The sequence below is a fragment of the Corticium candelabrum genome, chromosome 5 (genome assembly GCF_963422355.1).
Source record: "Corticium candelabrum chromosome 5, ooCorCand1.1, whole genome shotgun sequence".
NCBI classification, from domain to species: Eukaryota; Metazoa; Porifera; class Homoscleromorpha; order Homosclerophorida; family Plakinidae; genus Corticium; species Corticium candelabrum.
In genome coordinates this window covers 2,822,877-2,840,948 of record NC_085089.1, presented here as the reverse complement: position 1 = coordinate 2,840,948, position 18,072 = coordinate 2,822,877, and the positions used below count along the sequence as shown (strand labels likewise).

The following is an 18,072-nucleotide window of genomic DNA, read 5'->3' as shown; positions in this document are numbered from 1 at the left end:
GCTAGGCTAGCTCGCAATTCTAAAATCTGTCTGCGCATTAGGCTTCAAAATCGATTTCGTGGTGAACGGTGACAAGCCAAGCAAATGAAGGATACTGACTTCGGTAACGTACACACGACTACATGGTCAATACTGAAATGTATAAAGTTTAGCAAGAAGAGACCGACAGAACAGGCAGGCAGACAAGTAGACAGACAATTTTTAAAAATAAATTGGCTGGCAAGACACGAGATGACAAAGGAGAGAACAATAGAAGACTGAATCAAAAATGCAATATCAGTGACACTTCAAAACTGTAACTGCAAAGGCATCAGAGACAAGCTACAAAAATTAATAAAAATAATGAAATAGAAATTATATAACTATGAGCCATGAGAAACGAGAAAAGCCACGTGACTTAACGGGGCACGTAAAACGTAGGGTCAACTCACTTCCGGTTTGTGACTGTGGGGACTACTTTTTTAGATGTCTGACGCTAAGGAATGTCCCACGACCCCTGCTGCAGAAGTTGCCTCATTAGCCCCGACTAACAACAATTAGTTAGAACGTAATATTTTTTGAAAATCAAATTATGAACTAAACTATTTAAAACTTTAATGGTACAAAATGTTAATTAACACTGCACATTACTCTAATGGCAATTAGGTGTCAAGTGCAATCATAACATTTCCCAAGTCTCAGTAGCGTTGCATGATCTCTGTCTAAACTTCAAAAATTATGAAATTCAAAGGTATCCATATAAGATTCACAGCAACCATATGAATTAAATAAGCAGAAGTAGATTGCCCATTGTAGATGTTGTAAAAGTATGAGGTACAGATGTTGGTTACTGCATCAGCTGTTACACTTGAGAATACAATCAACTAGCTAGCCAAAAAGCTTAAGAAGTGATCCCATTCAAAGATCACTTGCTTGCAAATAGCAATAGCCTCATTGCAATCTCTGCAAAGTAGTGGCAACACAACAGCTGAATTACATAGTTTATTGATACATTTAGTAGGTCAGATGAAGAAAACTAGAAAAATTTCCTGTCTTTAGCACTGTGCGCATGCATGCAAGTTTTAGTATATGAGATGTAGATCTCCGCGCTAGTATCCAAACTAAATACACCCAACTCATCAGCACTCAGATTGCACCATGGACAGGACAGAGTCTATATATCTTGTTAGTATTCCGTAAAGTGCACTTACACTTGAACTATCTTCAAACCATAGAAAATAGCTCAAAGGTTACAATTGCAATTTCAAGCTTAATTTAAATTACATGGCACAAATTATAAAATAAATAAGCTTAGCACTGCCCAAAAGGACAAGTAGGCTATGTTAGTTGTCTTGCTGTTTAGGCACTTCACTGTTGTTGCCATCTTCTAGTGTAGTTTTGTGTCGAATCTAAACAGATCCTGAAACATCATCAAGTACGAAATAACAGACACTACTTTGTGAGAGTACTTGCTGCTGGACTAGTTCAAGATCACTCACGGTTTGATGTAACTGATGCAACTTCTAAAGTAGAAATATGAAAAATACAATTCTCAACAACCTATTTCATTACAATAACTGAAATATAATGTGTGCAATAGGGCATAACATTTCCAGATAATTACCTCCCAGTACAATCTGGTACAGCATGTAGCTGCTATTTTAAAGAACAATTTAGACACTAGAATAAACAAATGTATGTTGCAGATGCAGGACAACACATGGTACTGTAAAGGCTCGTGCCTCAATAACTTGCCTATGCTGTACAGACAGCTGACAAAACATGTTAGAACTGGTTCTTGGAACCAACATACTTCTTCCTCTTCCTTCCTGTCAACCACTGAGCCATAATACCACAGCACCATATATCTCATACTGAACATGCACAGATTGCATGGTATGACTTTGTAATCGATAGAACCAATGACCAAATTAAATGCAAGAAAAGCAAGCAAATCTAACACGAGCCCAGATTAGCAAAATAACGCTTACATCCCCACCACCCATTGCAGTGGTTTTCTCTTACAAGAAATGGCATTATGAAGCATGAGGATGATGTTCAAATATTATTTCATAATCAAACAGTTAACCTGATCTTATTTTCCCCTCATCATCAAATTGGTAAGCAATGTGCTATATCAAAGCAAGCAGAATGTGCTGTAGTTAGCCTCGTCCCCAGGCATTCGCCTCGCTGGTCTGACAAGTGATGCTGTGACGTCAGCCTGGTCATGTGACGCACGAGCGCTGCACGGAGGAGCAAGGCGAACGCCTGGGGACAAAGCTATGCTTTAGCAGTGTACTGTAGTTACTTTTACCTGTGTAGACTGGTAAAGCTTTTGACCTATCTCAGCTGCTCTGTCAAGCATATCCTCTGCATCTGTAACATAAAAATTGACAGTACACAAGTACTGCAAATTAGCTACAGTGTACACTGACTTCTTCCACTGGAGATTACCAATTCTGGTCTGTCACAATTGACTGGAATGTAGCTCTCCTGCAAAACAGATACACAGGTAATATACATGATGCATTGTATTCTTTCAGTCTCTAGACATAAAGAAAAAGCTTTGTCTTGAACATCAAACTTCTTGGTCTGACAAGACAAAATGTAACATGCTGCAATGTTAAAGTCTTTCTATTTCAATAGAATCAATGCAAAATGATGATAGAATTGTCGCGAAGTATTACGAATTTTGACACCAATTTGCTTCCAAGTCCACTACTTGCAAAATCTATCTAAAATCGTTTAAATCACCTCAGACGTAGCCAAAGAGATATCACATACGAGACACACAAGTCGCTTCTGGTTGTGCAAAGTTAGGTTCCCATATAAGGCACAAACGCCACAAATCAATGATTTCCTAGGGTTAGCATATGCAAACAGGTAGGCTTTGTTGTTGATTCCGAAAAGACCTGATAATAGCAAACATGGATTACACTGTTCTGGTAAAAAGCTCTCTCATGAATGTTTGATGGGTCTGATTGGTAGTTCATCTGTTGTCTGTGATTGCAATGTACTGATCACCAATCACAAAAACACTGCTAGGTGATTGGACCGTACTATGGGTGTGGCACATTCCTGAGTGTGACAGACACAGCCAACCACACATCCACAAACGTACATAGTCACAAGTCAGAAGTCATTCAAGCTTTATATTATGAATATGACACTTTGTAAAGTCATGTGACTCAGCGACTACCGTAGCATACTCTGCTAGTTACGGTACTCACCAAGTCATGTAATTTTTACAAAGTCTCATAGCTAAATTGAGTGATAACAGGCTTCTTATCCGGCTATTCTGCCTCAGACAATTAAAACATGACCAAAGCAATGTCTAAAATCCAAAGGTGTACAAATCTCATTGTTACTTAATCAAGAATGGATTCAACCCACAAACATATACACTGTAAACAAACAAACAAACAAACAAACAGAAAACAGACAAACAAACAGACAGATTTACATACACACGTGCGCGCAATCCAGTGGGCTACTGAAAATAGCACCCAGCCTATTTCTAGATGGGGCCTCCGGCACTACTCAGAATTTTAAGCTGTGCTGATGTACCCCAGGTGCTTGGCCAGAGCATCCAAAGGCACTGACATTGGCACAGCCTCAAGACTGGACCTCAAGCCTACACATATCCGTCTACTGCATGATGTTCTGCCAAGCCAGCGGTCTTGTCCACCCCAGTCAATGGCCAGGTACTCATTCATACTACTGAGTCAAGAGAAGCAATTGTGTGTGAGTTCCTTTCCTAAGGGAATTACGCCTGTGCCCATCCTGTACTTGAACTCATGACCCAAAGGTCCCGGCTGTTTCCATTCTCCAAATGCACCCTCTAACCAATTGAGTTACACACACACACACACACACACACACACACACACACACACACACACACACACACACACACACACACACACACACACACACACACACACACACACACACACACACACACACACACACACAATCTTTCAATAACGTCTTCAATTCATTACATGATAATACGAATATAGTTCCACTGTCTGTTATAAATATGTGCACCAGTGGATCTCTCATAAAACTTTGGGTAAATTAGAAAATACATTTTGTAGTGAGCCAGTCAGCATACATGTAGCAGTAATACGGGTACATTTATGGTGATGTTCTTCCAGAATCATCTTTAAACAAGGCAAGAATGGGTGGTCACCATTTTCTGTGTAGGTTTTTCCAAGTGTTGGATGTTTTTCCAACTATAGTCTGAAAAAGAATTCTCGATTTTTGGGTGTTATAGCAGCATTTTTACATGGAGCTAAACTTCTCTGGTAAAACATACACGTTTACTAAGTTCGATTTTAGTCTTCAGATCGTTTGAAAATGGTTAGTTCTTGAAAAAATCTGAGAGTCCTACTAGGTAATATTGTATTGAATAAACAAATCAACAACAGACAACAGATTACCATTGCTTTTCCAAGAGCTGCCACTTCTCGCGCCTTTTCCTTGCGGCAACGACATTTCTGGTCTCTCCTGGCGGCAGTCGTGTCCTTCACTGCGTCACGAAACCTATTTACTTTGCTCGTAAGTCCCGCAATCGTCTCATTGACGAGCTCTTGTCGATTATACGTACAGTCAGACATACTCCTCCCGCCAACAATCATGCCGCGCCCGTATGTACACACCACATGCGAGGGCTAGGAGTAGTCTCGCGTAGCCAGACTTTACCGCCGCGCTTACGCTGCTCCCTTTTAATTTAATTAATTGGCTTGTCACACTTGTCTGTTTCCTTTCCTTCTGTTTGTTGGTCTGTTGATGAACGTTTACTATTGTTTTGGTACAGGAAGAGAGTCATCGACAATGAATATTTACCTACTTAGGTACCATCCCCACTGGGGACCTACTGACTGTTTTGGTACAAATATCTTAAGCATACGTCAGGACGATGCAATACCAATGGGACAAGGTTTGCGTAAGAAGGTAAACAATCACCTAATGCACCAAATGGAAAAACTGCAAGACACAAGCCCAAGTTGCACCAATTTGGGCTCACTATCTACGTGTGGCCAAGGGTAATAAGGTTTATTATTCAAAGATTTATGGCAGGAGAAAAAGTAACTCATACGCGGTCAAGTTGTCAAACCACCATCGATATGGAATAGTTCTTGAGTTTGTTGAATGCAAAGGGGTCCTGTTCTCATCATTACCACATTTGAAAAGGTTTACCGCTCAGACGCTCTGATTCGTTCATCATCATGCAGCGAATTCAACAAGTTGTGCTCTTGTTAGTAGTCGTAAGGGCAGATTCAGAGAAGATGGCAAGCACTAAGGTATCACTTCATTCAAATATAAATATGAAATGCTTTGTGGGACTGATCATGAGTTGTTGTAACAGTTAGTTGTCTTTACTCTAGGGAATCAAGGACTGTAGCAATGGTTGCTGCTCCGTTAAGATCACAACAACTCTCTCTTATCTAGGCATCACAGTTTCTAGCAACTTGAACTAACGTCGTTTACAGTATCTGGTATTCAAGGTGCTCCTGGCGCTTTTGGCATGTCTGGAGTTCCTGGCAAAGAAAGACCAAAACGAGACAAAGGTAGTTATTACATACTACGAGAGCGATCAAATTTAAAGTTTAGAATTTCAAAATTCTAAGTTGTCCTTGAATTAACGCTGAAAAAGTCAATTTGTTAACATTTGGTATTTCAACATTTGCTTTTATGTTTCAACACACAACTCCAAATTCTAAATCGACCCAAGCACACTCATTTTTGAATTAGTTGTAATTTCTTAATTAATTAACTAAAGTACGTGACCCAATAGTCATTAATATTCTACCTCACAATAAAAGAGATTTTAATAAGATGAGAAATAGTAAACGTAAAATTTTGAATACTTGTTTTTCAAATTATTTAATTTAATTAAATAAAATAGTATCATGTTACTGCAGGTGAAAAGGGTGTAAGCGGTAAAGTTGGCCCTAAAGGCATCCAAGGTGAGCGCGGGAAAGAGGTCTACTCGGGCCAAGTGGACCGCCGAGAACTCTTCGTCTGGACGAACGCTCTAAAATAAGAGAAGGTAAAGATTACAAAAATAATCTAAAAATTAAACAGTTATAAATTTATTAAAATTATGTATGAGAAGGAATGGTGAGATACAACAAGAAAGTGAAAGAGCTCGAGTTATTGTGACGGCACCAAATGGTCGACATTTCTTCTAGTAGGAGAACTTGGCAGATCGGCTCTGTGGCCTGCATCGTCATGTACGCAAATATTACTCAAACACAAATCATCTTCAAACAATGGACAATACTGGATTAAACTACCTGCTAGTGATGATGTGATCCATCATTCCCGGTCAAAAATTATACACTTAATTAAATAATTTAAATTACACCCCAATTGCTGCTAGTTCATTAACGAACACTCTGTTTACTACAGATATTTTGTGATGCCAGTGAAGGTTGGACTTTGATCATGAAAATAGATGGAAATAAGCAGACGTTTACCTACGAGAGCGTGTTGTGGTCGAACAAGGAGACATTTCAATCAAACAACTTGGATTTGGATGACAAAAAAAAAGAAGCAAAATTGGCTACGTACTGGACACTACCATTTACTGAACTTCGTCTGGGAATGAAAGTAGGTGGAACGACCAGATGGATCACTTTTGGCTACAGCGCATCACCTCTCTACAGCCTTAGTGCTGATGGAAAGTACAGAAGGACGAGTATTGGTAAGAGCAAGTGGAGAAGTTTACTGCCAACGTCGTCTATGCAGAGAAATTGCAACAGGGTAAGCATGCAACACCTTCAATGCCTAGAGCATGCATACATGTCCAAATCACAAAACAAAACCAACGGCGCTGTCTGTCGTGTGAAAGTGCTAAAACGTAATTACAATAATATCACTCATGCCTGCCTGTACATTTTGACAATTTTAGGTGTCTGCATGTCGATATCATGCTCTGAAGTAGAAGGTTTTTCTGAGAACAATTGCCATCCAACGTATTCCATAGATATCAATGCCTTAAAACTTTTAACACAACGAGATGCTAAAACTTAATGAATGAGTATTTACGACATCTAATTAGACTCGGATCTGGTTTCTAGGAGAGATTCAACGCCAGAGATAACGTCAGACCGCACGAGCTCACCTGGGATTTATTGTTAGCCATCGAGTCACGGGAATCACAGCGGAATCACAAGAAATGACCGGGAGTCACGGGAATCACAAGAAATGACTGAGAGTCACGGGAATCACAGAGAAATGACTGGAAGTCACAAAATCACAAGAAATGACTGGGAGTCACGGGAGTCACAAGTAATCACAAGAAATGATTATAAGTCCACGCGAAATATAGGGAGTCACGATGGAATCACCGTGACTCCAAAACGCTTGATATATTTTTGTATCGCAAATCAACATGCATGTATGGGAATCACGCAAAATACGAGAGTCACATCAGGGGCGTACGCAGGATTTCTCTAGAGGGGGTTCGTAACTAAGTTGCCGAAAAGTTAAGTGCTGTACTACTTTATAGATTTATATTATTTTTTACAGATAATTTCAATGTATCCAAAATCGGGAGTCTCGTTGTGTCTTCTGCTGTCCCCATATGTAATGGTGCTGTGTAGTTGCGCTCATGCGGCATTGCCTAATTCGAATTCCGCCATTACCTACCGCCTAGAGGGGGTTCGTCCGAACCCCCTCGAACCCCCTCTGCGTACGCCCCTGCACATTGGAATCACTGTGACGCCAGAACAGCTAGGTGCTAAACAGTGCCAGGCTCACGTGAGTCTGGCTGGGGACGCGGCTAGTGCCAAATTGGTGCGTCGCAAATCGTGCCACATATGGTAAATTTCATTAGTAAGGAAGTTAGTATTGACCTTTTCAGTCACGTGCATTCTGCATTCCACTCATACAGTATTCAGACGCTATGGCTGTTGCTTCAGATTCAGCTTCTCGCAACTTTACAGCAGAAAGATGCCAAAGACATTCTGACGGCCGCTGATTACGACAAAATGCCACTATTTACTTCTAAGATACTGGCACGAGCCGGTGACGAATGGGTGAATTGCGAGACATATGACGGGGCGTACGTCGATATTGTGTGCAAGTTAACCAAGAACCTGACTGGACCTGCCTTTACAGTAACAGCAGGTGTTGGGGCTTTTCGCGTTCGAACTGGTCCTGGAGCTAAGACCGCCATGGAACAGGTCGATGCTCACTTCTTTAGCGCAGACGCAGGCTACAGTTACTCTTCGTTCCACGTCGAGGGTAACGCTGGACTCACACTGGCTGATTGCCATGCTTCCATTTTCGATCTCCATCTAGGACTTGGAGTATCAACTGCAGCAGATATCAAAGACGACTCTTTGAGCGTAAAAGTAGCTGGAGTCGGTGTCCAGGTGGGCCGCAAGATCGGTATTTCTGTGCTCGACAACTCGTTTGGTGTGGATCTGGGCAAGTGTACAGTCATGTGACCAATCTGCATGAGAATTGTAGATATAGAGTTTTCAAACTCTATGCGCTTGAGTATGAAGTAGTTCTGTAGCTGGATTGTTGTAGCACAGTAGTTTGCACGTGTATGTCGCTATCTTTGTTTAGAAAACCTAGAGACAACAAATTCCCATCGGGATCGTGTCTGCATGTCTAGATTTAAGGCTTGGTTCACAATATGCGACGGAGAGCTGTCTGTCACGATCCGTCAAACCACATCCATGACGCAGATCAAGACCGACGACGGACGGATTGCTTGACGGAGCGTTGACGGATAGAATCAATTCTATTTTGTCCGCTCCATCGAAGTTGACGGACTGCAACAGGATTAGGTACTGTTACCCAATCAGCGTGTAAAAAGCCTGTGTAAATAATGGATTTCGAACTGCTCATTGACGCCGCTAGAAGCTCTGGCAGGTAGGATCGAAGTCCTACAAAGACGCCAGTGCAAGAGAAAACGCCTGGCAAAAAGTGGCCTCGCAGCTAGCTATCAGCGGACGTCGAAGTCTGCGTAGGAATTACATTCTAGCAACAACTTACAATAGATAGACAAAAATTAATAAAATTTACATTGATATTCACAATAAATATCCACATACACACACACACACACACACACACACACACACACACACACAGACACTGACACAGACACACACACACACACACACACACACACACACACACACACACACACACACACACACACACACACAGACACACAGACACACAAACACACAGACACACAGACACACAGACACACAGACACACAGACACACAGACACACACACACGCGCGTGCGCACACGCTCGTAGCTCTAAAGCGAGTCCCACAGCTTCATTTACTAGTTATAATGCATGTGCACATGCACATCTATCAGTCATACGCAATTATTCATTTGCGTTGCACCGTACTAGAATTTGACTCGCACTAAGTTATTAATTAATTAATTAAATTAATAGTTGGAACCTAATGATCGAGCTGCTCTAGTCATCGGATTTGTGACATCCTTGACAGGGTGACACATGACATACTGAAACTATAGAAATCTAGGCAGTAGCACTTGTCGCAGCTAGTGACAAGAAGTCTAGGGAAGAGTTAAAGCAAACTTCTGCACGTTTGCAAATGTTATACGGGAACCGTTAATGCATATCTAAAAATGCAAATCACATTGACTTTCTGAGCACATTGCCAATCTCTGTAATTACCCTTTTCTTAATCTAAAAGAGCTTAATTAACGCTCGAAAAGGCGGTTGGAAGTTGCTGGTTGACATCACTATACGTCCGATAACGCATTCTACTGTAAGGATTTCTTTTTTACTGTAAACAGTACAAGAAATGAGGATCGATGTACGGCTGTCTGTGCTATGGCCTGGCCGGCAACTAGAAAGTACTAGTGTGTTGTCTCTCTTTACTAACGTTTTCCAACACAAAAACTATAAAAGTGGTTTTTGACATGTTTCGAGTAACTTTAGAGTATAGAAGTTGTGTTGCTCGCTCTAGATCTTGAGTTTCTGCGAGAGCTGACTGGCTACGTAGCGTTCGCCATGTCTCTTCGATCTTTAATTATTATTATTTACTTAGAGTGAGTGCGTCGAAATCTCTCGCGCAAGCGAATATTGCAGTGATCAATTTATTCACCGAGAATGGTCTGCAAGAAATCGCAATCTGTATGTGCATGGAAATTGCACTTGATCTCGTGAGAGTAATTAATTGATAAAGGTATACCCTACAGCCATGTGGGGATTCCCCGAGTCGGGGGCGTGATCCCACCTTCATGTATAGACCTGAACCTAAAACAAGGGTTATCTCCTGCAGAATGCAGCAGACAACTTACGACGGTCGACAAAGTATAGTGAAGCAATAACACTAACAAGACCGTAAGTAATCCTAATGTCACAAAACGAACTGAAGCTCGAAATACCCAACTAATCGACTTACCTAGTAATATAGTACAGTAGTCCCTCGCTTGAGCGACCCCTCTCGCAAGCGACCACCTCTCTTGAGCGACCAAATTTTGGAGCACGGACCCACTGTAGCACAGATTTACCTCTTGTGAGCGACCACCTCGGTAGTGCGACCAGCGACCGGGGTATTTTGCGACCTTAAGTAACGTGCGTTAGCCTCTTGCACGCGATTGTCGTTTGCAGCTGCCAAAGCCCACGCCTCGATGCCTAAGGATAAACAACGTAGGGTTCTCACCCTTAAAGAAAGATTAGATGTTCGTCGCCTAAGGTTCACTAGATGAAGTGAACCTTATCGCGGATCTCAGAGAGGAAGAGCAGGACGAAGAAGACGGCGATCTAGAAGACGAGGATGACGATGAGCAAGCAAGCGACGACAATGGTACAGCAAATAGGAATGTCATTAGCGAGGAATCTGCAGCTTTGGCGCTTCGTCATTTGCGCGATTTTTCGGTTGCTCAGGGAAACGCTTATTTGCTAGATCTAGTATGCAAAAGTCAATCAGTTGTTGACAGGATTCTCGTTGCAAAGCGACTTAAAGCTAAGCAGACTAAGATTACTTCATTTTTCTTGTAACGATATTGTCTGCGGACTTTGTCTTAATAAAGAGAATACATGCATGTACGGGGTTTTCACCACGCCTATTTCTCATGAGCGACCACCTCGTTTGAACGACCATTTTTTAGCGTACAAAGGTGTGGTCGTTCAAGCGAGGGACTACTGTACACGATTTCACTTTGTCATGATTTATACCAATATGCAACACCCATCTAAACAGCGTTTCATTTTCCTAAAGAAACAAAGCCATATTTAGTACTTCACTTGCTAGTTACCGTTTTATTTAGCAATTATTGTTAGTCCCGACAATCACGTAATCCCGTATTTCAAGACTCACGTGAGATGAGGGCGGAGCTTTGACTAAAACAATGACGGCATGTTCCGTTCTTTCGTGTGCAATAAGACCAAACTGCTGGACTGCCAACTAGAAGTTCTACCGTTCAGACGCTTTGATTCGTTCATCATCATGCAGCTAATTCAACAAGTTGTGCTCTTGTTAGTAGTCGTGAGGGCAAATTCAGAGGAGATTGCAAGCACTAAGGTATCACTTTATTTAAAATTCAAAGATGAAATGCTTTGTAACTGATCATGAGTTGTTGTAACAGTTATTTGTCTTTACTCTAGGGAAGCAAGGACTGTAGCAATGGTTGCTGCTCCGGTAAGATCACAACAACTCTTTGTTAGCTACGCATTACAGTTTCTAGCAACTTGAACTAACGTCTTTTTAGCCTCGTACCAGACCCTCTCGCGCCGTCGTGCTCGGTTCCCGTATTCGTCGTACTCGGTTCTTGTACACGGGAACTGAGCACGACGGCGCGAGAGGGTCTGGTACGAGGCTACGTCTTTTACAGTAACAGTATCAGGTATTCAAGGTGCTCCTGGCGCTCCCGGCATGTCTGGAGTTCCTGGCAAAGAAGGACCAAAAGGAGACAAAGGTAGTTATTATATACTACGAGAAGTGATCAAATTTAAAGTTGAGAATTTCAAAATTATGAGTTGTCCTTGAATTATCGCTGAAAAAGTCAACTTGTTAACATTTGGTATTTCAACATTTGCTTTTATGTTTCAACACACAACTCCAAATTCTAAATCGACCCAAGCACACTCATTCTTGAATTAGTTGTGGTTTCTTAATTAACTAAAGTACGTGACCCAACAGTCATCAATGTTCTACCTCACAATAAAAAGGGATTTTAATGAGATGAGAAATAATAAAAAATAATTTTGAATACTTGTCTTTCAAATCATTTAATTTAAATAAAATAGTATCATGTTACTGCAGGTGAAAAGGGTTTAAGCGGTAAAGTTGGCCCTAAAGGCATCCAAGGTGAGCGTGGGGAAAGAGGTCTACTCGGGCCAAGTGGACCGCCGGGAACTTTACGTCTGGACGAATGTTCTAATAAAAGAGAAGGTATAAGATTACAAAAGTAATCTAAAAATTAAACAGTTCTAAATTTATTAAAATTATGTATGAGAAGGAATGGTGAGATACAACAAGAAAGTGAAAGAGCTCGAGTATTGTGACGGCACCAAATGGTCGACATTTCTTCTAGTCGGAGAATTTGGCAGATCGGCTCTGTGGCCTGCATCGTCATGTACGCAAATATCACTCAAATACAAATCATCTTCAAACAATGGACAATACTGGATTAAATTATCGGCTAGTGATTCACCATTTCAGGTCAAAAATTATACACTTAATTTAATAACTTAAATTACCCCAATTGCTGCTAGTTTATTCACGAACACTCTGTTTACCACAGACATTTTGTGATGCCAGTGAAGGTTGGACTTTGATCATGAAAATAGATGGAAATAAGCAGACGTTTACCTACGAGAGCGTGTTGTGGTCGAACAAGGAGACATTTCGATCAAACAACTTGGATTTAGATGACAACGAAGCAAAATTGGCTTCGTACTGGACACTACCATTTACTGAACTTCGTCTGGGAATGAAAGTAGGTGGAACGACCAGATGGATCACTTTTGGCTACAGCGCATCATCTCTCTACAGTCTTATTGCTGATGGAAAGTACAGAGAGACGAGTATTGGTAAGAGCAAGTGGAGAAGTTTACTGCCAACGTCGTCTATGCAGAGAAATTGCAACAGGGTAAGCATGCAACACCTTCAATGCCTAGAGCATGCATACATGTCAAAATCACAAAACAAAAACAACGGCGCTGTCTGTCGTGTAAACGTAACAATATCACTCATGCCTGCTGTGACAATTTTAGGTGTCTGCATGTCGGTAGCATGCTCTGAAGTAGAACAATAATTGCCATCTAACGTATTCCATAGATATCAATGCCTTAAAATGTTAGCACAACAAGATTGTAAAACTTAGTGAATGAATAAAGTATTTGCGACATTTAGGCTCGCATCTTGTTTATAGGAGGGATTCAACGCCAGAAGTGACAACGGACATTGGGGCACAACGGCCGCACGAGCTCGTCTGGGATTTATTGCTAACCAACAAAACGATTGTACATCTCCAGACTCTTTCGTTGGCTACGGAACACGGTACACTATCGAGGCGGCCAAAAACAGTGCTGGTAACTACGCCGGTCCTTACGAAGCAGACAACGGTGTAACAAACATCAAAGCAATCGGCTACATCATGGCACGTTGATATAAATACATTATACTTACAAGGCACGATGAATGAATGGTTGCCGCTTCTACGTATAGTAACTGGTAGCAATTAGCTTTAGCGTACATTCGACTTGCATGCTTGTTGTTAGCGTCGCGACTGTCAAATAGCAGTAAACAATTACATAGAAACGATATCGATGTCATTGTCTCTAGACGTCAAACCGACGAAGTCAATAGCAAATTAATTAAATCAAAGCAGCATAGCTCTAGACAATAATTCATAACAACTTTGACCGCGTATGCTGCTCTAAGAACGAAAGGGTTCGAGTAAACCAATACGCATTATGACGTCATCATTTACCAGCAGTGGTAGTCACATTGAAAGATCACGATACTAAGTTTTGAAATTGGTAATTAATGACACAAAAGACGCACCTCTCTAGTGCTACTGGGTCAGCAGGCACCCAGGTAAGAGTACTCGAGAATATAAATTTAATTAATTTAAAGTGTGCACATACACACACTCTCAGGTTCTAAAGAAGGACAAGCAAAGTCTCACTTAATCCTTTCGTAGCCCCATCAAGATGTCAGAAAAAGTGCATGATTATCTGGCAAGAAATTCTGGAAGGAAGTCTTGTCAGCAGATACCCTTAATTGATTTCCGGCAATATAAGAAGACAAGTTTACACAAAATAGCAAATAGCTTCACTAAGATTCAGACCTGCTGAGCCAAATGTACCAGGTCAGCGCCACAAGTGAACTGTGAGGCACATGTCACTTTTCATACTCTTCTAATGGACTAAAGAGTATCTGTACTTCTACATATCTAAGACCTAGCCTTAGCAATCAAACTTACCATCTGAACGCAAGAAATCCCTGAAATGGTATTTGCAACTTTACCTCTATAGAGCAACGAAGAGTCTTCAACTTGATGGACTCCAAAAATTTAATTTGGTTCAAAAGGATAGCTGGAGATGCAAGTAGTAAGTAGTTAATTCTTAGAAGAAGATCTGCAATGCAACCCAATAGTCTGGCAATACACTGTAACTAAAATATATGCCGGGTATACACAAGTCTAAAGCAGGACATCTAAACAACAAGCTACTGTCGTTCAGAATAACCAAAATAGTTGCATATTCTCTACACAAGAACGCTATATTATAGTTGCAGCATGAGAGTATTACTTGCAACAATTAATTAACTCTTATATCTGTTAAGTTTTTCTATCTGTTGAGTTCTCAGCTAGCTAGCCGGTGAACAAACGCCGTCTTCGCAAACTACAAACTCACACCGGTTCTGTGGCAGGTGTGGTGCAAACACAACTCTCAACGTCCGTCTGCCAGCACACTCCATACCCTAAATGTCGATCAGATAACAACAAACAAACATGTATGTGTCTTGTCATAGTTACCTGGTTGCCATTGGCTTTCGATACCATTATCCTTACTGTTACAATGTTTGACCATGCCAAACCCAATGAGGGCACCAAACTATCAACAGCAATTAATCAATTACTATACACAGTACAATTTCAAGGTCTTTGACCTGTCTTCTGTATTTGTTGCACCCATTACAGATGTAACCTGTAGTACAGTAAACAGATTAAACTTGCTTAATATTTTTTAAATACAGAAAACAGCTATTATATAGTGAGCTACAATGTACAGCCAACATGTAAAACGTTCCATTAGCATTTAACAATGTGACTTGTCAAAGTTCCATTTACATTGCAACTTGCAAAATAACGAGAACTGGACACTGCCAGGCTCACGTGAGTCTGGGGACGAGGCTAGTACGAAAAGCATGAGATCTCTAACACCTCATGCATATCAGTCTTTGGTGTTTATGTCTCAGATTTATGTACGACTATGGGTATTTCAAACACAAAACAACATGTTGCATCTGGTACAGGTTGATGTATATGCATGTTGCGTATTAGACACTTAATATTAATAGTAAACATTAATTGAACAATTAACTGTACTTGCATGTGTATGAAAGCAGAGTATATGTAATTAGAGTATTTAATTAGAGGCGTGTTCAATTGGGCTTTGTCCGCCTCTTACGGAAGAGTTTGGAAAAGCACACCTCTTCCAACTTCTTCCAGGCCAGAGCTGAAAGAGGTTGGAAGAGGGGCGTGCTCTTCCATCCAGCAGCAGAGTTGGCAGAGTTGGCTCTTCCAACCACAGCGGCAGAGCTGTAGAAGTTGGATAAGGGGCGTGCACATGGAGCCTCTTTTGGAAGATCGAGGCTGGAAGAACCCAATCAAACGTGCCCTAGATAACTAAAACTCTTCTAACGTCTACAACTATAAATGCAGTGACTTTACCACCAGTATTACCGTGTAGTCAGATCAAGTCATACCATGTATAACAATATTGTCAATATTGACACAAGAAAGAACGACTCTCACCTGATTGACACAAATTATGGGCAAGTTGTGGAGATGGCTCAGTCGGTGTAACTTCCCTCCTATTTGTATCAGTGACCGAGCTTTTGCAATTCCCTGGTCTCGAGAGAATTCTGATCTGTATATTGCAGCTATAGAATCAATCACGAGAAGTCGAAACTGTCTTTCTGGAGGCAGAGTTGACACCCTGTCTAAAATAGAATTAAGGTCAGCCTAAAAACCAAACTACCATAGCTTCTCCACTTGCACAATTATTGTGTCAAATTTCCTCACAGTACTAGCTGCATGTTCGATAAATATCTTGTTGGTCAGAGCTAATTCCCTGTCAAAGAATTGCCTGTGTCTAGCAAAGAATTTAGGCACCAGCTGGTCTAGCCTCTTGTGAGGGAAGACTTCTTCAGTCGAAATGCACATAGCAGCTGCCAAAACCCACAATCAGTTAACACCTTAATAATTAATTACCTACAGCCAGACCAACTAAATTTTTATGCTCATGTAATTGGACATAAAACCTGGACCAATCGATCAGAATAGAAATAGAAAAGTAATAATCATGTGACATTTTGAGGATGAGCAGTTTCCATTGCACTGCATACAAATGTGAGCTAAAAATAGACACTAACAAGAGATGCTGATACCGAGCAGAATGCAAAACAGTCGCTGGACCACATGCACTGTTAATGAAAGAGTCACTGATATGTATTTGTAGGATGTATATACTACCAAGTCATTTTACAACAAGCATAATATCATTGTGCATGGACACATCAAATTATTTTGGTCAAGCTCAAAACTGTCCTGGCAAATCCGAGCATCAAGAAATTTCATTGGTCTGGCCTAAACTACTAGTTTAAGTTAGCAGTATAATTTGGACTGAACCTCCTCCCAATCCTCCATTAGACCTTGGAAGCTGTACAGTCAAACAGAGTTGCAGACATATTTGTGTCTTTCCTGCCCCACTCTCGCCTGCAATCTCTGTCACTCCTCGTGACAATATTCCACCGCCTAGTGCTTCATCAATGGTTGAACATCCAGTGGTCAGACGCTCTACGATCAAGTCTTGACGACTACCTGACCAGATTGACAACACAGTTGCAGGAGGAACTCGTTGTAAAAGCAATGCAGCTTTCCTGCGAACCGCTAAGACTTCATCTAACGTTAAATTTGCAAGGTATCTCAATTCAGATATGGGAATGCTGAGAACTGATTCAGCAGTCAATGGCTTGACACCTAAATGAGACAAATTAATCTGTTGTAATGTGATCCTTAGTACACTACAACAGTACATATGTACATTAATTAATTAACTACTGTTGGCACTGGAATTAATTGTAGTTACAGTTTTTAGTCTAAAACTATTATAGCATATTATTGATTGAAAAATCTCAATTACTGAGAAAAAATTGATTTAGCTCATTCTACAGAATACTAGAATTAAAAACATTTCCTATAGGAATAATATGCAAAATGTAGGAATTGCATAAAAATAATAGAAACAAGTCTGACATAATAGGAATGACATCATCCAGTTTTACAGAATGTAATCACAGGTTCGTATCCGCAATCGGGTGTCGTAGATTGCAATATACGGTACTTAATTACAGGCATCTACTGAGTATTCCCGTTCAAAGACGAGAGCTTAAAAGGCAAGAGTGCTTAAATATAATATAATCTGTATGTCCCTAGAGAAAACTGCACAGTTTGTGCCACAAAAAATATATTAGGTAACATTATGATATAATGTCCCGGATGTTGAGCAGGTATACAACGTAATCAACTTGTATCTCAATCCGTTAGGGTTAGGGTTAGGACATCACCAAGCGTATCAGTACAGAAATAGACACAGACAGTCATTAGACAGTTTCAGCCTCGAAATCCAAAACGATGTTCACATACAGTGGCGCGCGCGCACAACACCTCAAGTCAGGATTGAGTAAATTACGACAAATTACTAAATAACCGATCACCGCGTTATAGTTACTGCAAATATTAATTTTAAGTCTTAATACCTCTAGAAAGTGCTTGTACAACTCTTTCTTCCAGCCCAATCAGCCAGTCTGGAGACGGCACTTTGGTCATCACGCATG

General features: G+C 40.8%; 2 protein-coding genes across 3 annotated transcripts; both read right to left on the bottom strand.

Moving 5' to 3' along the window:
• Positions 1–1,152: 1,152 nt before the first annotated feature.
• LOC134180295 (uncharacterized) lies at positions 1,153–4,638 on the bottom strand. 2 transcript variants are annotated; one of them, XM_062647422.1, is made up of 5 exons: positions 4,425–4,638; positions 2,415–2,472; positions 2,294–2,355; positions 1,449–1,502; positions 1,153–1,399 (listed from the first exon to the last, which is right to left on the bottom strand). In XM_062647422.1, exons 1-5 carry the CDS (start codon positions 4,620–4,622, stop codon positions 1,367–1,369), a joined length of 405 nt encoding a protein of 134 aa, XP_062503406.1. In that variant the 5' UTR covers positions 4,623–4,638; the 3' UTR covers positions 1,153–1,366. The 2 variants fall into 2 exon arrangements, with proteins under 2 accessions (XP_062503406.1, XP_062503405.1); XM_062647421.1 differs by having other exon boundaries at positions 1,153–1,388.
• A 9,930-nt stretch (positions 4,639–14,568) lies between these two features.
• LOC134180083 (DNA repair protein XRCC3-like) lies at positions 14,569–18,072 on the bottom strand. The gene is made up of 7 exons (XM_062647162.1): positions 17,995–18,072; positions 16,865–17,215; positions 16,259–16,404; positions 15,989–16,198; positions 15,121–15,158; positions 14,987–15,065; positions 14,569–14,931 (listed from the first exon to the last, which is right to left on the bottom strand). The coding sequence occupies exons 1-7, from the start codon at positions 18,062–18,064 to the stop codon at positions 14,818–14,820; spliced, it is 1,008 nt and encodes a 335-aa protein (XP_062503146.1). The 5' UTR covers positions 18,065–18,072; the 3' UTR covers positions 14,569–14,817.

Excerpts from the sequence above, each read along its gene's own strand:
- LOC134180083 (XM_062647162.1), bottom strand. The coding sequence starts at position 18,064 with ATGACCAAAGTGCCGTCTCCAGACTGGCTGATTGGGCTGGAAGAAAGA. Across the intron at positions 17,216-17,994 it reads TGTACAAGCACTTTCTAGAG|GTGTCAAGCCATTGACTGCT; the intron begins GTATTAAGACTT and ends TGTCTCATTTAG. Across the intron at positions 15,066-15,120 it reads GCAACAAATACAGAAGACAG|TTTGGTGCCCTCATTGGGTT; the intron begins GTCAAAGACCTT and ends TGCTGTTGATAG.
- LOC134180295 (XM_062647421.1), bottom strand. The coding sequence starts at position 4,622 with ATGATTGTTGGCGGGAGGAGTATGTCTGACTGTACGTATAATCGACAA. Across the intron at positions 1,503-2,293 it reads AGCTTTACCAGTCTACACAG|AAGTTGCATCAGTTACATCA; the intron begins GTAAAAGTAACT and ends TTTCTACTTTAG. Across the intron at positions 1,389-1,448 it reads TTGAACTAGTCCAGCAGCAA|ATTCGACACAAAACTACACT; the intron begins GTACTCTCACAA and ends GGATCTGTTTAG.